Genomic DNA, 26,849 nt, shown 5'->3' with positions numbered 1-26,849 from the left:
CCAAAAGTTTGGTCAGAGGTACAGCTTAAGGAGTGTTTTAGAGGAGGAGAGTTAAGAGAAAAGCAGAGAGGTTTAGGGAGGAAATTACAGAGCTTGATGCCCAGGCAAATGAAGGCTTAGTCACCAATGGTGGAAAGATTATAAATCAGGGATACTTGAGTCCAGAATTAAATGAGCACAGATACCTTGCAAGTTGTGTGACTGCAGGAGATTACAGAAAGCAGGAGGGATTTGAAAATAAGGATTTTAAAATCAAAATGTTGCTTAACCCTGGAGCAGTGTTAAGTCCCCCGGAACAGGAGTGATGGGTAAATGGGATTTAGTTTGAGTTAAGACATGGGCAGTTGAGTTTTGCTGATGTCAAGATAACAAAAATAAATGTGCAATACCAGCCAGGAATGTATTGGAATTGTCAAAGCCTTGGATGGTGAGAACGTTTTCGAGAGCTAATATGAAATGACTTTGGGTCGTTCAAATATATTTCCTCAAACCATTGCACAAAGCTGGTAAATACCAAATTGAAGGTTGTCTCATTTGGGGATGACAGAATTTCTGTCATGAGAAATGGGGACACATCATGGTGCAACCTAGAAGAATGGTGGAGCAGACTGAATGGGCCAAATGGCCTACTTCTGCTCCTATGTCTTGTGGATACTTAGTGAAATTCCTGCAAATATTGACATCCATTGTTTCAGCGACTGATGAAAGTTGTCAGCTACCAAAAGGAAAAAGTTACTACTCTACTAAGCGTACTGTTTAGGGGAGGCGATGTCCTAATGGTATTATCCCTAGACTATTAATCCAGAAACTCAGCTGATATTCTGGGGACCCGGGTTCGAATGCCGCCATGGCAGATGGTGGAATTTGAATTCAATAAAAAAAATCTGGAATTAAGAATCTACTGATGACCACGAAACTATTGCCGGAAAAACCCATCTGGTTCACTCATGTCCTTTCGGGAAGGAAACCTGCCGTCTTTGCCTGGTCTGGCCTATATGTGACTCCAGAGCCACAGCAATGTGGCTGACTCTCAACTGCCCTCTGAACAAGGGCAACTAGGGACAGGCAATAAATGCTGTCCAGCCAGCGACACCCATGTCCCACGAATGAATTAAAAAAAGAATGAATGCAGCAGCAGAACCAACTTGCTTCTAAATAAAATATTTTTAAAAATTGCTGGATTAATGTGCACCTTGTTCAGTCAACCACTCCTGTTTGGCAAATCTATGAATTGGGACAATACAATCAAAAGTATTTAGTCCAAAATGGAGTGTTCCATTTGCAAGTACCAACATCCCTCCTCTTGAGAACCAAAATTCACATAAAGCATTCTCCGCTTTACTGTTCACTTGGTCAGATCTTCTTGAGCATTTGTTTTTAACGAGTAAAGCCAAATTGTCTGCTGAAACTATTTTTGGATTTCCTGGGTTCATTGAAGTGCTGCCTAATCAACTTTATTTTAATTGTTTTGCAGTAATTGCATTATAATCCATAACATTTGTTGTCAATAGAGGCAATTCATCATTCTGAAGGTGCATCAGCATGGTGCAGTCCATGTTGTGTAATCCAGGAAATTTGGCTCCCACTATACAAGATAAATGTGCTGAGTTAGGGATATGTTTTTAAGACTAAAGCTGAAATAAAACAAATTTGGCATACTGAGGGAATGCACTTGTTAAGAATGCTCATTTTGCATAACTGTAGACTTATTTCAGTGGAGAACCCAAGATTCTCCTTTTGGAGCTGAAATTAGTTCATTAGTAATACCGAATAAAGAGATGTGCCAGTTTGGTTTGGGCAAGCTCTTTACCACCTCGCCTCTGTTAATGCAACTGGAGTTGGTCCGCGGTTCTAATACAAGGATGTGAGTGCTGCTGACGAGGCCAGCATTTGTTGCCCATATGTAATTGCCCTTTCATTTGCCTGAGAGGACAGGGATGGCCTTGATTTAACATTTCATCTGAAAGGTAACGCCTCGCAGTACAGTGCTCCCTCTGTACAGTGATGAAATGTCAGCTTTGAATTTTGTTCTCAAATCCTAGTGAGCATTGAATATTCGACTTCTGATTCAGAGGTGAGAATACCACCAACTGAGCCGCCACTGACACTACGGGGGTATTTTAGGAATTCCTGCAATGTGAAGTCTCAGAATTATTACATTATTTTATACCTTTCCCATCAACATCAAGACAATCTTTTGTCTCCCTGAACTGTAGTCCTCTGTTAAATGCCTGTATCCAATGAATGATGACCACTTATTTGAGCAATGCAAACATGTAATATTTACAATGTTTCTGGCATTTTATTGATAAGTATATGGCAGATCTTTAAATTCTGTTTAAACCTTCCTTTACACTTTTTCCAACATTTTCCAAATCTAACCATCTATAAACTTGCTGAGAATGTTCAAGGAACCGAACATTCAAACTGCCGGTGCACTGTACGTATCTTATAGATACGTGCAATCTGTTTTGCATCAGAAGTTGTAATCAAACTGATGTTTATGAATCACCTCGTTAGGCCCCAGTTGGAGTATTGTCTTTCCATTCAGGGCACCACTCCTTAGGAAAGATGTCAAGGCATAGATAGGGTGTGGAGGAGATTTGCCAGAATAGTATCACAGGTGAATGAGCTATGGAGTGATGCAGAGACTGCAAAATCTTTTTTTTAATTGTTCATGGGATGTTGGCGTCGCTGGCTGGGCCAGCATTTACTGCCCATCACTGAGGGCATTTAGTCAACTACAGTTCTGTGGGTCTGGAGTCCTATGTAGGCCTGGCCAGGTAAGAACAGCAGATTTCCTTCCCCAAAAGGACATTAGTGAACCAGATGGGTTTTTATGACAATCGACAATAGCTTAATGGTCACCATTGGGTGGCACAGTGATTAGCACTGCTGCCTCACAGCGCCAGGGACCCAGGTTCGATTTCCAGCTTGAGTCACTGTCTATGTGGAGTTTGCACATTCTCCCCATGTTTGCGTGGGTTTCCTCTGGGTGCTCCGGTTTCCTCCCACAGTGCAAAGATGTGTGGGTTAGGTGTATTGGCCATGTTAAATCGCCCCTTAGTGTCCGGGGGACTAGCTAGGGTAAATGCATACGGTTATGGGGTAATGGGGATAGGGCCTGGGTGGGATTGTGGTTGGTGCAGACTTGATGGGCCGAATGGCCTCCTTCTGCACTGTAGGATTCTATGATTCATTAGACCTTTAATTGCAGATTTTTTTAAAATCTGGGGTTAGCAAAGAACTTTAATGGGCGATTTGATCAGAGGTATTCCGAATCACGATGGTTTTTGGTACAGTAAATAAGGAGAAACTATTTCTGGGTGGTAGGCAAGTCAGTAAGCAAATGACATAGATTGAAAGTAATTAACAAAAGGACCAGACGTGAGGTGAGAATTGTTTTATGTGATAAGTAATGATTTGCAGTGTACTACCTGAAAGGGTGCTGAAAGCAGATTCAACAGTAACTTTTAAAAGGAAATTGGGTAAATAGTTGAAGGGGATGAAAAAGTTTTATGCTCTGGGGAAGCAGTGGGAATGTGGGACTAGCTGTGTCAAAGAGCCAGCTCGTCACAATTTGGCTGAATGATAATCTGCGTTCTATCATCTGAAGTAACTACCAGAAGTTGTCCAATTAGAATGTGTGCATTCACTCCTGTCTTTTTTCTGAATGCATTCCATGAATTTGACTCCGCTGGTTGCTGCAACCCTAAAAGGACTTGAAGAAGTTTGTTCTGGGATACTGACGAGCAAATTTCCTGTAACTTAATTAATTTCCCATCTGTTGATATTCCATATGGAGTCTGGATTGATGCAAAATGGTAAGAAGATACAAAAATGTGCCTACACTAGAGTTCTTGACAGGTTGATCTTTAATAGATCATTTGCACCCTGAAAACACTTGATTTGAGTTTGAACATAATTGGTTGCAGGTTCGGGCTGATTGAGAAAACATATACTTAAATATTTCAAAAAGCTTGCATACAAATATTTTGTGTACACAATATCAAATATATATAGGGAGCAACTCTACTGCACTGAAGGAATATAATCATTCTGCAATTCTTTTGTTTATTTTGCACACTTTTGTCAATTTCTGTATGTTTTGAGGAATGAGTACGGAGCTAAATAAAGTTGCAATCCTGTTCCACAAGCCCCAAATTCTGTTCCGTACTCGGAGAAGAAATTACACTATTCCGCTATTGACACTATTTTCCCCTTCCAATTAAATGTGGGGAACATAAAACCAATGACATGGATGGCTGACCTTGGGAAGCATTTCTCATCTGGAAAGAATCTCGCAAAATAAATTGCTAGAATGGGTTTTATTGTATCATTCTTCAGATGGGTTAAATACATGTGCTCTCAACCTTGGTTTTTAAGCAGCCATGTGACTGGTTCGGTTTCATATCATTACTCTCGTTAAATTGACCTTTTTTTCACTTTGTTCTGACATCGTGATAAAATTGTTAGCCATTCCCTTCAGTGGAAGTAGTTTTAAGTTGAAATTCCATGATTAAGTAATGGCAAACATGAAGCTTTTTATTGGCATGTCACCCTGAGCTTTCAAGAACACAACACGAATAAGAGCAGCAGTAGGCCATTTGGTCCCTCAATCATATCCGTCATTCCATAAGACCATGGTTTATCTGAATGGCCCGAACTCCACTTTTGTGCCTGTCCCCATTAACCCGCTACTCTCTTGTCAATCGGCAGTCTGCATAAGTTGATCTTTAATATATTCAGTGACTCGACCTCCATGCTCACCGAGAAAGAGAATTCCACTCTGCGAGAAAATATTCCTCATTAAATGGGTGACGTCTTATTTTGAAACTGCCCCCTGGTTCTTGATCTCTCCATGAGGGGAAACATCCTCTCAGCATCTACCCATCAGGACCCCTCAGAATCTTATATGATTTAATAAGGTCACCTCTCGTTCTTCTAAATTCCAATGAGAATGGTTCCAACCTTCTCAACATATCCTCATGGGACAACCACTTCATCCCAGGAATCAGCTTGATGAACCTTCCTGAACTGACTCCCATGCAATATCCTTAAGTAAGGTAACCAAAACCGCACACGTACTCCAGTGTTGTAGTAACACTTCCCTACTTTTATATTCCAATCCTCTTGCAATAAAGGCCAATATTCAATTTGCCTTTCTAATTACTTGCTGTCCCTGCATGCTGACTTTCTTGTGCTTCATGTACAAGTTCACCCAGAACCCTCTGTACCACAGCAATACTTAAATAATATTGATTTTTATTTTATTCTTCTCGTCATAATAGAGTGGATGTGGAGAGGATGTTTCCACTAGTAGGAAAAACTAGAACCAGAGGGCACAACCTTAGGCTAAAGGGACGATCCTTTAAAACAGAGATGAGGAGGAATTTCTTCAGCCAGAGTGTGGTGAATCTGTGGAACTCTTTGCTGCAGAAGGCTGTGGAGGCCAAGTCATTGAGTGTCTTTTTAAGACAGAGAGAGATAGGTTCTTGATTAATAAGGGGATCAGGAGTTATGGGGAAAAGGCAGGAGAATGGGGATGAGAAAAAAAATCAGCCATGATTGAATAGCAGAGCAGACCCGTTGGGCCGAGTGGCCTAATTCTGCTCCTATGTCTTATGGTTTTATAATGAGCAACCTCTCATTTTCCCAGATTAAACTCCATCTGCCAAATTCTGTCCACTCGACCTATCTGTATTCCTTTGCATACTCACAACTTGCTTTCTTACCTATCTTTGCATCGTAAGCAAATCTGGCTGCAGTGTAGTCCCTCTCTTTGTCTAAGTCATTCATATAGATTGTAAACAGTTGAGACCCCAGAATTAATCCCAAATGCACGCCACGAGTTGCACTTCACCAACCTGAAAATGACCCAGTTGTTCTAAATTTCTGTTTCCTGTTATTTAGCTACATGTTTTTATCTTGTGTCGTAAAAGTAACCTTTTATGTTGGCACCTTATCACACTACAACTGCTGGTTGTCCATTCTCTGTCACATCCTCTAATAACTCTAAATCTGGCTCAATATTTTTTCAAAGGTTCCTCTGCAAATAGCAATCAGGATGTAGTTAGTTTAAAGGTTTTAAGAGACTGTTGTATGGCCTATCTGCCTTTAGTAGTGGATTTCTGAAAGCTCAATACCTTTCCAATCTAATATTATGCCAAAGTCTTGAGGTCGAGCTTTGTAAACAAATGGCAATTGATTGTCATTTTATGGGAATTGTTACTAATGTTAATGAGATGAAAACCTCCAGGACTGTATACAGACTAGTCTAATGATTTAGTGGCCTCTACATAAACTTATTTCTAGCAGTCTTGTTTAGAGAATGTCTTGTAAAATAGCAGAATGGAATTAATTGAGTGCTATTGTGAATTTGCCTTTGAACCTGTAGAAGTGTGTATGTAATTGTGGCCCAAGTTTGACTAATTGTCAAGTATATTTAAAAGCCCCTTCCTCTAGAGGCTTGCTTTGAGTATGTCTATTTCTGAAGAATAAAGCACACACTGCTGGCATAATGGTTATTTATTCTTTGAATGCAAGTTGTCTTTTAAATGCAACTTTTCCACCACAAGAGTTCTCGGACTATCCTGATACTGTACTAAATTTTGTAGGTTCTATCCCAAAGTAGATGGTTGGCATTCAAATGTGGCAATGGCACAGCACACTGGTTCCATGAGAATTTTGATCTGGGGATCGTATACATTACGCAAGGCAGATGGGCCAAGAGCTACACATACAACAGTCTTTTAAAACCTTTAAACTAACTAAATGTAACTGTATGTAATTTTAGTTACTGAAAAGACTTAAATAGTGATGGCTGGTTTAAATGACACTAAACTTGTACTAAATTGTAAACTGTAATTTTCAGGTTGTGTTCTATTAAGATCAGTACTCCAGTTTCATTTAGCTATGAATGATGGTCAATGTCATTTGGGGCTTAGGTGGATAAGATTAATCGGAACTGGTACGGCTTGCAAATTGCATATGGGCAGTTTTGTTAACTGCAGTGGCTGCAACCATTGACAAAGACCCCTTGCACGCTACCTAATGGAGCCAATGTATCTACTCTAAAATGAGACCTTGAACTTTGTTTAGTTAAACCTGTTCAAATATTGATCAATGTTTTTGTTAAAATGCAAAAGATTGCAGACATGAACTAGTGTTTCATAATCGGCTCTACCAGTGAAAATTGAACACCGTTTGGAGCAGAATTTGAGGATATTAGTAGTTTTAGAACAGATTTTGGAATAGAATGGTAAGTGGTCCGAACACAAGTTGTGTGTGAGAAATGAGGACCTTGGAAGTACAAACTAAGTGTAACTTTTATTTTGTCAGTTATTAAAAGTGTTACTGCAATGACTAAAGTGTGTGTATTGCAAAGCCATTCAAAAGATTTAACTCTAATATTCAGTTGTCATTACTGTGGCCTTGATCACTCCCACCAGATCCTCTGTTCTTGGTGGTGTGTTGGGATTCCACCATCAGCACATTGTTTTTCACAAAAATCCTTTTTTATTTGTCTGATTTGAGAATGTAACTGTTTGCAGTGAGTGTTAGGGCTTTCCAGTATTTAGTGACCAAAGAGTAATCTAAATACCATACAGGGGAATCTTAATATGGGATAGCATTGGCCCAAGGACGACTGATTCTACCCCTCGACCCCCCCCACCCCACCCCTCCACCCTTCGACAGGCTCTAATCACTTTTCTTTTGTCCCCTGCTTTTTCCTCAGCTTTCCTCGCTGCTTTTATATTCTATCCCCCTCGCGATAAAGGCCAACATTCCATTCGCCTTCTTGATCACTTGCTGCACATGCAGACTGAGTTTTTTGCGATTCGTGCACAAGGAGCCCCAGGTCCCTGTGCACAGTAGCATGATGTAATTAAAACCCTTGATCTATAATTTTTAAAGCAACATGAATTCCATATTGTACCTTTACCAAACAAGCTTGTTCATTTTGCACATTTTAAATTTAGAAGAAAATTTAAGGGATGCACTTAGTACAGATTTGCATGTTCTACAAGAATGTTAACTGCATTTGATCTGCTACTTAACCTCTATCCCTTTGGTGAATACTTTAACATAACACCTCTCCTGAGTTAAAAAAATGTCTTTTTTTTGTGCCCGTGGTGATGCACAATGGAGTACAGAAGTTCAGAGGGGCCCAGTACCAGCTTGGAGCTTCTAGCGATGGTTAGTAAATGCAGCCTTGCCAGCATTAATTACAACCTGAGAAAAAATATTAAAAATCATCCAATCCTCTACTGGTGTAGATTGAATTGATTCAGTTACATCATTGTGGGATCAGTTGGTCAGAATTAACTGAATTGAAATAATCGCTGAATATTTAATGTTAATCTTTTCAATGTTACATTTTGGGAATTGGGCTGAAGTGTTTGGAGATTCGCAGCATTCTGATCCTCCTCCCACAGCTGTGTTTTAGCCCATCTTTTAATTTGTGTGTGGGATTGTGTATTTTTTTAATGTTGGGCCTTTCTTGCTAATTGGAGAGGCGAATGATTAGACGTGTTGTGAAAATAAGCTAAAGTGAAGTTTCCAGTTAAAATTATAGGTCTGGTGCTCTCAACTTATCCAGGATTCTAGGACCTTGGATAAACCCGAACAAATTGATTTTAAATCGCATGTTGCCCATTAACAATACATCTTCTATATTTAGTTGTGTTTCAAACTGTTACACCAGTTTGGCTGACACAGCCTTTGTTTATAATGTGCTTCTGTTAGAAATCCATTACAATACTGGATAATCGGTTTTATAAGTTGCTTTGGTTTAATGTGAACTACAGCCAAATCACAGCAATAGACTTTGCTCCCAAATTGTTGACTTGTTCTGTTAAATTGTTTGTTCTTTGTCACGTGGATAGATGAAAAATTCACAACTGAAAGGTGATGGAAAGGGGTTCGTCGAACTGCATAGCTTTTCCATGTCTTAATTACCAAGTATTTCTTGAGCTCTTTACAGAAACCAGGTTACTGGTTGTCTTTGATGGCATCACATCTTTAAAAAAAAATGTATGTTGCTTAAAACAAAGGAATGAGTAAAAGGTAAACTACCATCGAGTTCTTGAATGAAGTAATGGCAGAAACTAACAATGTAATACAATTTTTAACGAAGGAAAGTTATTTGCTCTTTTCTCTTTGTATTCTCAACATGCAGTTGGTTTACTCGTATTTTGTATCCTCTCTTACTTTCAATCTGTTTTTATTTAAAAAGTTTAACTTGATATCTGATGCATAGTGCATATTCTGGTTTAATGAAATCTGTTTTATTGTCCCAACTTAAATGTAAATCTCCCTCATTGTCCAGAGTTGACTTTCAGTTTTAGAGTTGGGTGTTCTCATCCCTAAATGCCATCAAAATTTCCCCATGTTTTGCAGTGGCCCATCGGTTCTCATTTTTAAAAAATATCTTTGTTTAGAATCATATACATACAAATATTTCTACAGCAATATGTCTTGAAATGTTGGCATGTTAGAAAAAGACGTACTGTATTTGCAAGAAATTTACTACATAAGTGAGGATTGAAACCTGAACTATGCTTATTTGGAGACATGCTGCTTACACCTCTTGCAAAGAAGTGCAGCCGAGAGTTGTTTTGTTTTGGGAGTTGCAGTTGAATTAGTTTAATTCGGTGAACCCTGAAAGACTACGTCACCATGGAGATGGGTGGAGCGTAAGAAGATTTTTCAGTTTCAATTTATCTGTTTGTTTGAACATGAGAACTAGGAGTCGGCAGTTCAGCCCCTCGAGCCATCTCTGCCTTCAGTACGATCATGGCTGATCTCATCTTGACCTCGATTCCACATTCCTGCCTGTTCACGTAACCCCTTAACCATCGCTGATTAAAAATCTGTCTATCTCCTTACTTTCCAGCCCATTCTGCATAACCCTTCAACTTGCACTCCTACCTTCTCCTTTAACTTTGATTTTCTAATTCTCACCCCCCCCACCAACGACTATTTAGTTGCCTATTCCTTTGATTCTGCTTTTTAATTTAGCCCCAAGCTGCTCATATATTCCCTTGGCAGAATCTGTCTCCTTGTTCTATCTATGTTGTTCGTACCTAGTGGATCACGGCAACTGGATCTTTACACTCCCACGCCAAGTTCTCTGAAGCCCAGGTGAGATATCCCGAATCCTGGCACCAGATAGGCAACACAAACTACAGGGCTCTAAATCCTGGTCACAGAGAACAGTGTTTATGCCCCAAACTATACCATCAAAGATTACGACTACATTTCTCTTCCTGCACATGAATTGCTCCCTGTATCACGGTGCTGTGATTAGTTTGCTCACCCTCCCTATAGTTCCCACTCTCGCCCACACAGGGGGCATAAATCTTGAACATGTTGGACTAGGACTGAGGCTCCTGCAACCCCATTTCCTGGATCTTTCTACCTGCCTCCCTCACAGTCACACCCTCCTGTCCCTGACCACTGGCCAAATTCAAGGTAGTTAAGCTAAGGGACATGAATGCCTCCTGAAACAGTGTCCAGGTACCTCCCCCTCCCTGATGTGTCTCAGGGTCCGAAGCACAAGACTTCAGCTCATCAACTCTGAGCTGGAGTTCCTCGAGCAACAAACACTTTCTATAGATATGCTCACTAGGAACCACAATGGGGTCCAGCAGCTCCCACATCTTGCAGATACAACCCATCGTCTGGCCCTCCATCCTTTTTTTACTTGATTAGTTTTTAATTTGGTTCTTTTAAAATTTCAATTTGTTTTTAGCTTCTTGATCTGTAAAATATTTCTGCTTATTACCTTAAATCTGAAAAGCTACTTAGAATAGGAAATTCAAATTAGCCAACAAAATTACTGTTTTCCTGCGATGTCCATGTCCCTTGCAGGTCTGGCTCAGGGCCTCACTCGCCTTCCAGGAACGGAGACAGCCGGACCTGCAATTTATTTACTGGGAGAGGGTCTTCGGACCTAAATGTTTGTAGCTCCTGGAAGAGTGCAGTTAAGGCTCAGAAGTCATGGAGAGCTGAGAAAGTAGCAGAAGGTTCCTGGTGAAGGATGGGGTTTAGAAGAAGGTTGGGAGCCATTAATAGCTCAGTGCAGCCAGGATACTGGAGTTCAGAGAAGTCAAGGGGCAGTACCACCTTGGCAAAGCTAGTTGTCTGAAAGAGAGTTCGAAGTGTGCCAGTAATTAGAGGTGAGCGTGCAGCTTTGTGAATCGTAGCAGGAGCGAATGAACCGTTGGGAGGTGAGCAGTCATTGAGGCAGTCCAAGTCAAAATGGCTTTTGAGGGAATTCAGAGGCTTGAGCTTCAAGAGTGAAGAGTTTAAATCCCTCATGAGGCAGACAGAATTTGTGACTCTAGTCACTGGGTGGGTTGCTGAGAAACCTGTTGGGTGTGTCTTGGTCACACCTGCCATCTAATCACAGAATCTTTGCAGTGCAGAGGGAGGCCATTCAGCCAGTGAGCCTGCACTGGCTCTCTGATAGGATATTGTACTTAGTCCTAGTGCAGTGTGTTTCACCATTATTTGCCTTTTGATTCATATTTACCTCATGTTAATGTTGGTTTACGTTGTATAGTACGGTTTATTTTATTTATTTAAAAACCACGGAATCTTGTGACTTCACCTAGTGGGATTTCAAATGTTGTCTAAACAAAAGATTTACTAGTCCCTAACTGGATCGTAACACCACTGACGTGTTTCAGGGACATTATGGTAATGTCACTGGGCTAGTAATTCATAGGCTCTGGTTGATGTAGTGGGGACACTGGTTCAAATCTCACCATAGAAGCTGGTGGAATTTTAAATTCAGTTAATAAAAATCTGGAATTGAAAGCTAGTCTTGGTAATGGTGACCATGAAATTATCATTGATTGTTGTAAAGGTTAATCTGGTTCAATAATCCCCTTTTAGGGAAGGAAATCTGCATCCTTCCTTGGCCTGACTTGCATATGACTTCAGACTCAGCAATTTGGTTGACTCAAGTTAGGGACAGGTAAAAAAGTGCTAGTGGTGCCCACATCCTACGAACAAATATTTTTAAAAACCTCAGCTCCACCTATACACCACCCCTTTCAAACTCTTAATTGCTTGTCTGGTTTCCAGTCTTGGTTCTCTCCAGTTGAGCATTGGGCAGAGTCGTGCCATTATGTTTTGGCATTACCACAAACTCCATTCTTTTCTTTTGTTCACTCCTAGTATCTCCACCTTGACTTGTTTGTATGCATTCTTTGTTTGTGTCTCTGAAGCACCATGGAATCTTTCTATTCTGACAAACATGGTATTTAAAGACAAATTGTGTATATAGCTTTTACTTTTTCCAAATTCAACTTGCATTTATGTAGTGATTTTTAAAGTAGTGAAACTTCACAGGAACACTATCAAATAACATTTTCCACCACATGTTGGGACAGGTGACCTAAAGCTTGGGAAAAGAAGCCAGAATTGGAGGAATAGTTTGTGATGCTGGAGGAGATTATAGAAATAGGGAGGGACAATGCTGCCACGGAGGAACTTGAGCATGAGAATGAGAATTTTAAATACGTGGAATTGCTGAATTGAGAGTCAATGTAGGTCAATGATCACAGGGATGATGGGTCACTTGGTGCAAATTAGGAGGTGAACAGCAGAGTTAGATGAGGTAAAATCTATGAAAGGCCCAAGATGGGAGGGTGGCCAGGAGCATATTAGTTGAATCTGGAGGTAACGAGTATGTATTAGGGTTTCAGTCGCAGATGGGCTGAGACATGGACAGACACCTGTAATGTTACAGAATTGGAAGTAATGAAGGAGAATATAACGGGCCAGCAGCTTAACTCTGAGTCTAGTAGAACGGCAAGGTTGCCTACCTTAGCATCAAACTGGCCAGGAAAGGGATGGCATCAGACCCTAGACAGTCTCATTTGTATTTCTCAGTGCACTGCATATCTGAGAAGAAAAGCAGTGATACACTATACTTGCTTGTTCGTACCAAATGGTTGTGGTGTCAGAAGAATAGATTGCAATAAAGGTACGGAGCCTTGTACAACAAATGTACAACAAAAACAAGTTGTCAAGAAAGCATTTCTGTGATACTAACATGTTGTCCAGGACTCTGCTTTATTTTCGAATGATCGTCTCCTTCTGAGTGCTTTTAGACTCATTGTGCTGTTTAATAATAGCATTTTGCTTTTGGTTACAGTAGAGAAATTTGTCACATCCTGTTGTAGTAATTGTGCTCTCCCCTAATGATTGAAACCATACTGTTTTTTCATCATGCTCTGAGTGCTCAGTCTTTGTTAAAGAGGTTTTAAAAACTAACTTGGCAAAGCAGCTGGATGGGACTTTGCACCAGCTGGCATGAGCTTGTTTATGGACAAATCAGTGAAGCTGCATTAATAATTTTATTTTGATAATTGACATTTCTGTTTTTTTTTTGACAGCTTTTGTACTGCTGGTCTGAAGTCGTTTCTCTCGATTTGTGTTCACATTTTCAATTGCCTCTTTTTGAAACAGAAGTAATTTCCACACCTCTTGCCACACTTCCAAACATATGCCACACTTCCAAACATAGCGAGTTGAGGAACAGGGAGAGAGTGCAGACAAACACGTGGCTGCAGGGATGGTGTAGGAGGGAGGGTTTCAGTTACATGGATAATTGGAGCAGATTCTGGGGAAGGTGGGACCTGTACAAACAAGACGGTTTGAACCAGAGGGGCACCAATATTCTGGGAGGGAAATTTGCTACAGCTCTTCGGGGGGGTTTAAACTAATTTGTCAGGGGGATGGGAAAACAAGCTGTAGTCCAGTAGCCAGTGTTGAGTGTAGTGAGGTACTGCTGCAAGGAGCATCCGGAATAAGGTAGGTGAACTTGGAGCATGGATTGGTACTTGGGACTATGATGTTGTGGCCATTACGGAGACATGGTTAGAACAGGGACAGGAATGGTTGTTGGAAGTTCAGGGGTATAGATGTTTCAGTAAGAGTAGGGAAGGTGGTAAAAGAGGTGGAGGAGTAGCACTGTTAATTAAGGATAGTTTAACGGCTGCAGAAAGACAGTTCGAGGGGGATCTGCCTACTGAGGTAACATAGGCTGAAGTTAGAAATAGGAAAGGAGCAGTCACGTTGTTAGGAGGTTTCTATAGGCCCCCAAATAGTAATAGAGATGTGGAGGAAGAAATTGCAAAGCAGATTATGGATAGGTGTGGAGGTCACAGGGTAGTTGTCATGGGTGACTTTAACTTTCCAAATATTGATTGGAACCTTTATAGGTCGAATAGTTCGGATGGGGCAGTTTTTGTACAGTGTGTGCAGGAGGGTTTCCTGACACCATATGTGGATAGGCCGACGAGGTGGGGCCATATTGGACTTGGTACTAGGTAATGAACTGGGCCAAGTGTTAGATTTGTTTGTGGGAGAGCACTTTGCAGATAGTGACCACAATTCGGTGTCTTTCATTATTGCAATGGAGAGGGATAGGGCCTTACGGCAGGGCAAAGATTATAATTGGGGGAGGGGTAATTATGACGTGATTAGGCAGGAATTAGGGAGCATAAGATGGGAACAGAAACTGCCAGGGAAAGGCACAAATGAAAAGTGACGCTTGTTCAAGGAACAAATGCTGAGTGTCCTTGATAGGTATGTCCCTGTCAGGCAGGGAGGAAATGGCCGAGTGAGGGAACCATGGTTCACAAAAGAGGTTGAAGGTCTTGTCAAGAGGTTAAAGGAAGCATATATAAGGATGAGAAAACAAGGTTCAGTTGGGTCGCTTGAGGGGTACAAGGTAGCAAGGAATGAGCTTTAAAAAAAAAGGGCTTGGGAGAGCTAGGAGGAGGCATCAGAAGTCCTTGGTGGGTCGGATCAAGGAAAACCCCAAGGCTTTTTACTCTTATGTGAGAAATAAAAGAATGACCATGGTGAGGTTAGGGCCGGTCAAGGATAGTAGTGGGAACTTGTGCATGGAGTCAGAAGAGATAGGAGAGGCGATGAATGAATACTTTTCTTCAGTGTTCACCAAGGAGAGGGGCCATGTTTTTGAGGATGAGTGTGACATACAGGCTGATAGGCTGGAGGAGGTAGATGTTCTGAGGGAAGATGTATTAGCAATTTTGAAAAACCTGAGTGTTGATAAGTACCCTGGGCCAGATGGGATATATCCTAGGATTCTTTGGGAGGCAAGGGATGAGATTGCAGAGCCTTTGGCTTTGATCTTTGCGTCGTCACTTTCCACGGGGATAGTGCCAGAGGACTGGAGAGTTGCAAATGTTGTTCCTCTGTTCAAGAAAGGAAATAGCAATTATAGGTTGGTTAGTCTTACTTCGGTGGTCGGTAAGGTAATGGAAAAGGTCCTGAGGGATAGGATTTATGACCATTTGGAAAGATGCAGCTTAATCCGGGATAGTCAACACGGATTTGTGAAGGGGAAGTCTTGCCTCACAAATTTGATTGAATTCTTTGAGGAGGTATCTAAAGTATGTAGATGAAGGTAGAGCAGTTGATGTCGTATACATGAATTTTAGTAAGGCATTTGATAAGGTTCCCCATGGTCGGCTGATGAAGCAAGTAAGGAGGTGTGGGATAGAGGGAAATTTGGCCGATTGGATAAGTAACTGGCTATCTCATAGAAAACAGAGGGTGGTGGTGGATGGAAAATTTTCAGACTGGAGACCAGTTACCAGCGGTGTACCACAGGGATCAGTGCTGGGTCCTCTACTATTTGTGATTTTTATCAATAATTTGGAGGAGGGGGCTGAAGGGTGGGTCAGTAAATTTGCTGATGACACCAAGATTGGTGGAGTAGTGGATGAGGTGGAGGGCTGTTGTAGGCTGAAAGGAGACATTGATAGGCTGCAGAGCTGCACCGAGAAATGACAGATGGAGTTTAACCCTGATAAGTGCGAGGTGATTCATTTTGGGAGGACAAATTTAAATGCGGATTACATGGTCAACGGCAAGGTTCTGAGGAATGTGGAGGAACAGCGAGATCTTGGGGTTCATATCCACAGATCTCTGAAGGTTGCCACTCAAGTGGATAGAGCTGTGAAGAAGGCCTATAGTGTGTTAGCGTTTATTAACAGGGGGTTGGAGTTTAAGAACTGTGGGGTTATGCTGCAACTGTACAGGACCTTGGTGAGACCACATTTGGAATATTATGTGCAGTTCTGGTCACCTCACTGTAAGAAGGATGTTGAAGCATTGGAGAGAGTGCAAAGGAGATTTACCAGGATGTTGCCTGGTTTGGAGGGTAGGTCTTATGAGGAAAGGTTGAGGAGCTAGGGCTTTTCTCTAGAGTGGAGGAGGTTGAGAGGCAACTTAATAGAGGTTTATAAGATGATGAGGGGGATAGATAGAGTGGACGTTCAGGGACTATTTCCTCGGGTGGATGTAGCTGTTACTAGGGGGCATAACTATAAGGTTCATGGTGGGAGATATAGGAGGGATGTACGAGGTAGCTTCTTTACTCGGAGAGTGGTTGGGGTGTGGAATGGACTGCCTGCTGTGATAGTGGAGTCGGACACTTTAGGAACTTTCAAGCAGTTATTGGATAGGCACATGGAGCACACCAGAATGACAGGGAGTGGGATAGCTTGATCTTGGTTTCGGACAAAGCTCGGCACAACATCGAGGGCCGAAGGGCCTGTACTGTTCTATGTTCTATGTCCTATGTGAAATAGGAGCAGAAGTAGGCCATTAACCCCCTCAAGCCTGCTTTGCCATTCAATCAGATTATGGCTGTTCTGTCTTTAAGCTCTCCATTCCCATCTAACTCAGATTCCTGTTGAGAATCTATCTACCTCCACCTGAAAAATATTCAATGACCTTGCCTCCACCACCTTCTGAGGCAGAGTTCCAAAGGTGTTCAACCCTCAGAAAATAATTCTCCTTCTCTTTGTCCAATAAGGGTGACCCAGGTATTTTAAAATGGTGCCCCATAGTTTCAGACTCGACCACAATTGGAAACAATCTTTCCATGTCCACCTTGTCAGGCTCATGCAGCGGTAATGGGCACCCTAGGCTACTGAGTGGGCTGCATGATTGGCCCTCCTTCATCTCAGTGAGCAACAAGATTGAAATCTAGCATGTTCACCAATTAGGACACTTGAATAAAATTGAATACATTCAATACACGCCTATTTATAGAACTGTCATCAACTTCAAATGGTAAAAACAAATATTTACACTTGCACTTGATTGGATGCAGAGGGAGCATACGGTTTTCACAGACAATAGCACACCTACTTCACATGCCCTTGCTTTACACGCATGTCACTTCAATTATACTGCTAGGAAAAAAGCTATACAGATGGAAACCAGTGGAATGTGACCAACCTGTGCATGGGCAACAGCCAAACAAGATGTCTTGTGGTCTGCACTTAGAACCCAGATGGGCCGCATGTGAAATCCCCCCCCCCAAAGTTGCGGGTCACATGTTGCCCACACTGCCTTACATGATCTTCTGTACTGCAATTAATTCACCCCTCGCTTATCTGAAGCCCAGCCTTGCCAACCTATCTTCATAAGGCAACCCTCATCAATCTAGCAAACCTCTTCCGAACTGCCGCCAATGCATTTACGTCTATCCTTAAATAAGGACAAAAGAAAACTGCACACGGTATTCCAGATGTGGTCTCACCTATGGCGGTTTCTCACTGCCATGTCTTGATTTATAGCTATTGAGTGTTTTTTGTATCTTCTGCAGTGAAGACCATAGCAAAATATTTGTTCATTTCATCCATCATTTCCTTATTATCTACTATTAGCTCCCCATTCTCACTCGAGGACCAACACTCACTTTGCCTTTTAAAATACCTGATAGAAACTCTTGCTATCTGTGCTTGTGTTTCCAGCTAGCTTTTATTCGTACTCCTTTCTCCTGATTAGCTTTTTAGTCATCCTCTGCCGTTCTTTATATTCTGACCAATCATTTATCTTTTTCCACAGCTCTGTGCTGCTTTTTTAAAGTTTAATGCTTTCCTTAAATACTTTAGTTAACGATGGATGATGGGTCCTCCCCTTAGAATCTTTCTTGATAATAGGAATTTACTTATTCTGAGTATTCTTAAATATCCCCTTGAATGTCTGCCACTGCTTCTCTATTGATGTACCTTTTAGCTGAGTGTCCCAGTTCACTATAGCTAGCTCAGCTATTGTGCTCATATAGTTGCCCTTATTTAAGTTTTTAAAATACCAGCCTTGGGTCCACTCTTTTCCCTTTAAAACTGGATCTAACCAGAAAAGTTAACAGATCTAGTAATGTGTTTTTTTTAAACTTTAAGAACCTGAATACTTGGGCTGTAAAAGATAATGTAACTTGCAATAACTGTTATTACAGATTTCACTTTCAAATTTATTAAATTTGCTGTACACTTTTGATTTGATTTATCATTGTCACATGTATTAGTATACAGTGAAAATTGTTTCTTGTGTGCTATACAAAGCGTTCAGTTGTAGAGAAGGAAAGGAGAGGGTACAGAATATAGTGTTAAAAGATAGAATTAGAGGGCATGCTGGGTACAGCTCGCAAGAAGTTGCCACGCTCCGGTGCCATCTTGAATGTGGTACTCATTTTTGCATAACTACTTAGTGACAGTTGCACATCTATACTAGCTTAATTAAAGAAGCCTTATACCCATAGCATTACTAATGCACTCGGATGCACGTTACTGCACTCCAAGCGCATACCCATACATCTTTTAAATGAGTTGAGGGTTTTTGCCTCCACAATCCTTTCGGGCAGAGAGTTCCAGACCTCTACAGACGTCGAGGTGGAAAATGTTTCTTCTTGTACCCTTTCTCTAATTCTTCCACAGATTGCTTTAAATCTATCTCCCCTCTTTCCCCCCATCCCCCCCAAAAAAACTAAACAGGCCCTTACAATCCATTCTATCCAGGCCCCTCAATTTTGTATATCTCAGTCAAATCTCCCTTCAAATTCCTCTGTTACAATCAACCACCCTATCCAATCTTGCCTCTATCAAACATGGGGCTAATTTTTGTGTCTGCGAACTTCTTGATCATTTCCCTATGTATGGAAATGTCTCAGGAACTAGTTTTCCCAGTGATATTACAGAATAAGGGTGTAATTTTTGGCTTGTTGATCTAAGTAAAAGTTTTTTGTTTTATTTACACTGCAAACCTTCATGGATAATCTATTGATGCTGTGGTCAGAAAGCAAAACACAGTCTTATTTTGTTGTGGACTGAGAGAATTCAGATAGCTTTAGAAGACCTAGGGAAAATTATTCAAGATGATGAATTAAGAGGTGGTATTCCACTGGTATTTGTGTTTCATGTGTCGCTCTTTTACAGAAATGGTAAAGCTTGCAGCTCGAATGTAATTGTTCAGAGCCAGAACTTGGCAGCTTGTTATGGGGTGGTTGGGATGTTCTTTTGAAGCTGCAGTGCAGTACTTTTATGTTTGGTACCGTAATGTAAACATGCATAGTATTTTGTAAACGAAAGAGTACTTACAAAGGAGGCAGCTTTGCTAAGCTTTGTCTTGAAAATCCCACCCTGTGTATTAACTTTGTTCATAAGTTGGAAAGAAAATGTCTGTGCATCCAAAATGAATTTAATTTTGAGCTTTATCTCATTATTAGATAGAGTATCTTGGCCTCCTCACACCAGTTGCACAGGACAAAATGCAAAGATAATTCTGTGAATCCATTATTACAACTTAATCAACAAAACGTGATTTTTTTTTTAGTGTGCTGGGGAGGAAAAGCGAGTTGACAGTCGCACGGTTTATGTTGGTCATCATCCAACTCCTGGGATAGAAACATTCCTTCCTCCAACTTTTTGTGACAACAGAATAATTTCGTCAAAGGTATGCCTAATTCTAACTTTGCTCAAAATATTCCTGTGCAATATGTTTATACGTCTGAAACCAAAGGAGAAAATGCTGGAAAATCTCAGCAGGTCTGGCAGCATCTGTAAGGAGAGGAAAGAGCTGACGTTCTGAGCCCAGATGATCCTTTGTCAAAGCCTCCTCTTTGTCAAAGTAGTTTTGTAATTTGGGTGTTGGCAAGAACCGAAGAGGATAGCTTTTATTTTAATTCAGCTGGATGAAATTATAACTTCACCAGTCAGTGGTATTGTGTAGCAACAGTGGTAAAATTGAATGTTGATGAGAAAAGCTAGATGTCTTTGGCAACCATTTGGACTTTCACCTTTTGCTTATAACAATTTGCTTTTATCCAATGTTTATACTACCTAGTTAATTACAATTGAACTGGATTATTTAGTTTTGATTTTCTAAAATCCATTCTTTAATCTACATGTTTGCTTTAGCATTGTCATGAAGGAATGTGGGAAAAATGGTGACAAAACAAAGTTCTGGAAAAACTTCTCAAGTCTGGCAGCATGTGTGGAGAGAGAAAGAGAGTTAATGTTATGAGTCCAATGTGACTCCTCTTCGGCATTGAAGAGGTTGAAATGTGATGAATTTTATGCCATTGAAAAAGTAGGGAGGGTCAGATGGAGCAAAAAGGAAGGTCAAGAATAGCTTAGAGGGCAGGGAGCTTTAAAGATGTCATGAAACAAGAAGATTAGTAATGGTAGTAATTGCTCTTGCACTCACATTTCTACCTGCCCATGTGCTCCAGTGAAGCCCAGCGCAAGCTTGTGGAACAGCACCTCGCCTTCTAATTAGGCACTTTACAGCCTTCTGGACTCAACATTCTCCCCCAAACTCCCTAGAATTGGAGGAACAGATGTTCTGTCCAGGAATACCTGAACAAGATAGCATAAGTGAGTTGCGTCTTGCCCCTGAAGAGATTTTAGCACCATGGTGCAAATCTTATAATAGATTTATTTGAATTCATGAAGTTTAGTTTATGATGGCAAGAATTGAGGTGGGGCAGAGGACCTGGGTTATAGGACCCGGAATCACTTGTAATTTATGGAAGCTGGTAAAAAGAGAATTTGAGAAATAAAGTCGACCCGGCCAGCATTTCAGTATCATAGAGGAAAAGTTAAGGGCAGAGACCGTTAAGAGTGAAATGTTTGTGATGGATTGGATGTGGGCTGGTAGCTTGGGGTTTAGTGGGATGTGCAAACATTGCGCTTCGGGTATAGCTTGAGGTGGCGAGGGAGGTTAATGATGTCCAAGGCAGTACCACTGGGTGTTGGCAAGAGCTGAAGAGGATAGCTTTTATTTTAATAGTAAACTGGATGAAGTTATAACTTCACTAGTCTGGCAGTCAGGCAGTGGTATTGTGTAGCAATTACGGTAAAATTGAATGAGAAAACCTAAAGCTAGATTTTTTTGGTGCATGTATGGACTTTCACCTCTTGCTTATAACAATTTCCTCTTTCAATCTAATGTGCCTAAATTGGAGTATATGCAGGACTGTGCAGAGAAATCTACAAACCAGCTTTTTTTTGGGAAAATTATACTTTGGGTCTCTTTTGGGTTGTCTATTTTCTTTTCTTTGTACTTCCTAGTGTTGCTTTCACCTTCTCAACACTTTGATCACATGAACAGTAATAATGGAACTGGTTATTGTTTTCCCAACTCCAAAAGTGACGTTGAATGTTTATGTCTTGTGTACATGTAGAAGTTTTTGCATCTATAATCTAAGAATTAGAGTTAAAATCTTAGAAGCTTGCTATTTGTATCTAAACAATATCTAAAAGTAAAACTGATTTAGTTCTTTTATTCTACTCTGCTGGCTGGCCAACTTGCATAGTGTTTTTTTTTGCTTGGGCTTAGTGTCTCTAGGGAAGGTTAAAGCTCACTCTGCCAGAGTAGCGGCAGCTTTATAGACTAAAAATATATCTGCCCTAAATACTGGAAAATGTAAAGATATAGTACTCCTCCACTTTACTGCAGTTATCTCTCCCACTCCAAATTAATTTAGAAGATGATAAGGACCAGGCCTAATTCCTAAGAAACTGGACCGCTTGCTGCAACGTTGTATTAATTCCTTCGTATATAGTGCAATGATCGGGATTCTTATGTGAGGATGGCACATGGGGATGATTGGGTTCCTTACCAATAATTTTCAATGGGAGTTCTCCCATAATAGTGTCTATTGGGACTTTTTATATGTTAAAGGCACTTTATAAAATGCTAATTGTTGTACATTCCTGTCATTGGACCTTTGTATCTATTTCTGAATTTTGTGAATATCAGAATCCTTGTGTTGAGTTGGTTGGGGAAAACTGGGGAGGCAGTAGCCTAGTGGAATGGTTGCTTGACTGGAGACCAGGGTAATGCTCTGGGGTCCTAGGTTCAGATTCCACCGTGGCAGATGGTAAAATTGGAATTCAATAAAAATCTGGAATTAGAAGTCTAATGATGACCATGAAACTATTGTTGATCGTTGTAAAAATCCATCTGTTTCACTAATGTCCTTTTACGTAAGGAAATCTGTGGTCGTTACCTGATATGGTCTACATGTGACTCCAGATCCACAGCAATGTGGTTGACTCTTAATTGCCTTCAGATATGGGCAATAAATGTTGTGATGATGCCACATTGTCTGAATCGCTGAATCCAAGAAGGAGATGAAGATATTTCTAAAGGGATAAGGGGATATGGGGAACAGGTGGAGAGAGAGATTTGAGATCAGGGGGAGATCAGCCATGATCTGATTTATTCAGCTCGAAGGGCTGAATTTGCCTACTCTGCTCCTAATTCCCATGTTCCTATACTGTCAACGAATTTTAAAAAAAATATGCGAAGGAAAGAAAGATTTAACTCTTGGATTTATCAATATATGATGCTGAGTTGTGGGTTTTCCTCTATTGAGAGAAAAATTCCTGGAAAAACAATTTCTGGTGCGTCCTTCAGCAACATATATATTAAACCTGGACCAAACCTGGAGAGAATGTCTACAACTCCTGCATGAGTGTTGCATGCTATTTTTAAAAAGTATTCCGTGTTATGTAAAATCAGTCAAATTAATATAATTGTTATGACTATTTAAGTAGTAATAGGAAGCTGTAGTTCAGCATATGGTCCCTCTCTACCTGACCTGTGAACATTCTGATACAATAAACAAACAAACTAATACACACTTCTAAAGCTTGCATTCGCGAAGGACTTTAAATAACTTCAGAAGAAAAATAATAAATATAGCTGCCTTTCATTATGTAATGTCCTGGCTGCAAACACTCATTCACTAAAAATGTATTTAAACATAAGTCTACAGTCAGAACACAGGGAGTAATAAGCCAAGGGAAGGCTCTATTTACTTTATTGTTGTATTTGAAGATGATGTGTAAAGACTATAATAAAGTTTATTTATTAGTCACAAGGAGGCTCACATTAACATTGCAATAAAGTTCCTAAAGAGTATAATATAGATGTTTAAAATGACAAAGGGGTTCAATATGGTAGATGGAAAGAAACATTTTTTTCTCTGTTAGGAAGTCTTAAGATTTAGCTAAGCAGTTCGCAACAAACTCGAAGTATTGTTTGTTAAAGGATCAGGGAAATTTGGAATACTCTGCCCAGCAAAAGGCTGGATGTTGAGCTAATTGAAAAATTCAGGGCTGAAATCAATAGATTTTTTTGTTAGGTTAGGCCGGGTATCAAGGGAAATAGACAACAGGTGGGTAATAGAAATCCTGCTGTACACGTAATGGATCAGGAACAGGGGCCTCGTCCTGTTTCTTTGTAGTCTTACATTACTGAAAACAACGAAAATAAAAACTTCTGAGATGCCAGTTAAACATCTCCCTTCTCATCCCCTTTCTTAACTTGCAGTACACATACTGGAACTTTATTCCGAAAAATCTGTTTGAACAATTCAGAAGAATTGCCAATTTCTACTTTCTTATCATATTCCTTGTACAGGTAAGCTGAACTTCTTGGTTGGGGGGAGGAATTGGTGGAGCGATAACTTTAATTTGATTGGTAATATATGAAATAAATGATTTGATGCTGCTATGGATCCACAGTCCTTTATTAAAATGCACGTTTTTCCTGGTTGTTGTGGCAATTGTACTTTTTAAGCAGATTATATTAATTAATGAAAATGTTGCTGTGCTGATGTTTAAGTATGCCATAGTCTAGATTACACTTTCTCTAATATTCATGTGCTTCCAAGCAGTATTTACTGTAATAATCAATTTTTTTCCCCCTCAGGTTATTGTTGATACTCCAACTAGCCCAGTAACAAGTGGACTGCCTCTCTTTTTCGTGATTATTGTGACTGCAATTAAACAAGTAAGATGTTGAATAATCATGCTGTATGATACAGAATTCTACATGAAACCTCCTGATTTTCACTAAAACAACCTTGCTTATTAAAAGTCTACTTAACATGTGAACAAATTGCTTTTTCTTTGCAAAACAGACTTCCCTTTTTCTTGGAACTGGGATATTGCCAGCAAGGCTGCATTTCTTGTGTTGTGCATTTGAAAAATATGCAGATACCGAAGTTAAAAGAATATATTTGGAGTGTACAAATAGTTCTTGCATCCAAATAATTCAAAGTAATTGAACATTTGCTGAGCTCGTTATTCATGGTTTACCATTTTTTTACACTTTTCAGGGCTATGAAGATTGGCTCAGACACAAAGCAGATAATTCTGTGAATAAAAGTCCTGTCTATGTTGTTGATAGAGGAAGAGTAGTAGAAAAACAAAGTGAAAAAATTCAGGTAATGTTTCTGGCACTTTAAAACTTGTATTGCATGAAATGGCCCAATTCTCTTGATGCTTTATGATGATGAAAATCAAAAATTTAATAAGTAATTACCTGTACCAAAATGTTTCTTATCGATTATTGCTTGCACGTCTGTTAGATTCTAACAGTGCTACCTCTGAGTAAATTAACATGCGTACTTGGTGAGAATCCTGCTGACAATCAAATCCCAAATACAAGGAGGTGAGAAAAGACTAGTTTAAAAATGCTGCTGTAACTTTTAAAACCATCTTCCTCACTAATCATTTTCAGGTTGTGTGTACTTTTAAAAGAATGTCAAAGTGTACTGTAGTATTAAAATTGCAAGTCAGATTGATGACTCGCATTGGCACCAAGTTTTGATGGATTGTTATGTAAACGTGTTCCCTCCCACCAACCCCTTTTGGCTGCAGTGTGACTTGGACATTTTTAAATTATTTATATCCAATCAAAAACCAAATTGGTCCAATCAAAGTCCCTACAAGAGAGACATTACAGATTCAAGCTGACAAGACAGGCACCACTTTTCCTGTCTTGGGCTCGAGCAACAACAAACCAAGCTGATGGGAGCAGGCATTACACGCCCTCCTATGCTTGAATTGAGCTTCATTTTAGCCAAAAGGCTTAGATGGCGTTTTAAAAAATTGCTTCAAATGAAGCCTCAGTGTAACCTCATTGACTTCTATCAGGTATAGGATCAAACTGCTACACTTGATCTTAGCCAAAAGGCTGAGAACAGTTTGCTCTTGGCTCACTGTGCACAGTTTGAGTACAGCCTGATGGAGCAGAGGAGACTGATTTCTCTTATTTTTCCATCCACTTTTAAGGTGAGGGTACCTCAGTTGTCCACACAGTTACCATGCGGTTGTCAACATGACTCATGTAAGCATGGAATTGCAAACAGACTATCAGAAATATCAGTTGTGGCTCAGTTAATAGCATTCTCCTCTCTTGAATCAGACGATTGTGCGTTCACTGTAGGACTTGGAGCAAAGAACAAAGAACAATACAGCACAGGAACAGGCCCTTCGGCCCTCCAAGCCCGCGCCGCTCCCTGGTCCAAACTAAACCATTCTTTTGTATCCCTCCATTCCCACTCCGTTCATGTGGCTATCTAGATAAGTCTTAAACGTTCCCAGTGTGTCCGCCTCCACCACCTTGCCTGGCAGCGCATTCCAGGCCCCTCCACCCTCTGTGTAAAATGCGTCCTTCTGATATCTGTGTTAAACCTCGTGAACGTCACCACCGACCTGGGAAAAAGCTTCCCACCGTTCACCCTATCTATGCACACAAATTAAGCTGATGATTCCGGTGCAGTAGTGACAGGGTGCTGCACTGCTGTAAGTACTGTCTATCAGGTGAGATGTTAAACTGAGGCCCTGTCTCAGGTAGATGTAAAAGATCCCATTGCACTAATTTTGAAGAACAGGAGGGTTGTTCCCCGTGCCCTGACTAATATTTAGGAGTCAGTCAACACCACCAACAGATTATCTGGTCATTATCCTATTGCTGTTCATGGGATTTTGCTGTGTTCAAATTGACTGCTGCATTTCTTACATTACAGCAGTGATTGTACTGTACTTCAAGCGTGCTTCAAATGGCTGTGAACTGTTTTTTGATTACCTGAGGTCATGAAAAGACATAAATGCAAGTGCTCTTTTTAAAACTGTTTGCACTGCATGGCTGATACTCTTTGGTTTCAAATTGTTATGTTTTTGGTATTGCCATCCTTACCAGCAATACCAAGTGATGGTGAAAATTCACCAAATGTAGGAGAAAGATGTTAGTGATGCCTTTTTGGAGGGAGGGGGTGTTAAGATGGTAACTGATAAGGCTATTAGTTTGCTTGCTGCTTGGAACACCTTTTGCAGAAAACATTCAACTTGGATAAATTAAATGTTTCTAAAAATCTGCACTAAAGCTTTTCAGTTATCAAATTCCAAGAAAAAAAAATCAATTTTTAAAAGTCTTTACATTTCTAAATTATTATCTGGGTGAGCTATTCCTCAACCCATATACTTTGCATTTAATCAAATTCAGACTTGCTGAGTATAGCACTAATATTGAAACTCATTAACAAGTTCTTCAATCTCCTGTGCAGTTACCTTGGCAAGATGTGCAGAGCTTTGTAAGGAATCATAGAATGCTACCACACAAGGGTCCCATTGAGTCTATACTGATTATTTTGAAGAGTCCTACTCCCCCAACTCTTTTCCCATATCCCTGCAATTCTTAAAGTATTTATC

General features: G+C 40.3%; 1 protein-coding gene across 5 annotated transcripts in view; it reads left to right on the top strand.

Annotated features, from left to right (window-relative positions):
* The window catches only part of atp11c (ATPase phospholipid transporting 11C (ATP11C blood group)), a 122,129-nt gene that overhangs the window by 5,802 nt on the left and 89,478 nt on the right, over window positions 1-26,849 (top strand). For 4 of the 5 annotated variants that reach the window (XR_013497666.1, XR_013497664.1, XM_078211750.1 and 1 more), the window contains exons 2-5: window positions 19,675-19,794; window positions 23,683-23,772; window positions 24,064-24,144; window positions 24,473-24,580. Coding sequence is in view for 2 of the 5 variants with exons in the window: in XM_078211750.1 (XP_078067876.1) it covers window positions 19,675-19,794; window positions 23,683-23,772; window positions 24,064-24,144; window positions 24,473-24,580 (399 nt within the window). In the remaining 3 variants the exon portion in view is untranslated. Of the gene's footprint in view, window positions 1-3,719; window positions 3,825-19,674; window positions 19,795-23,682; window positions 23,773-24,063; window positions 24,145-24,472; window positions 24,581-26,849 lie in introns of all 5 variants that reach the window. The other variant, XR_013497665.1, reaches the window with a different exon arrangement.

The sequence above is a fragment of the Mustelus asterias genome, chromosome 4, assembly GCF_964213995.1.
Source record: "Mustelus asterias chromosome 4, sMusAst1.hap1.1, whole genome shotgun sequence".
Taxonomy (NCBI): domain Eukaryota; kingdom Metazoa; phylum Chordata; class Chondrichthyes; order Carcharhiniformes; family Triakidae; genus Mustelus; species Mustelus asterias.
Note: the sequence above shows the minus strand (reverse complement) of the source record. Positions and strands in the feature narration are given on the sequence as shown.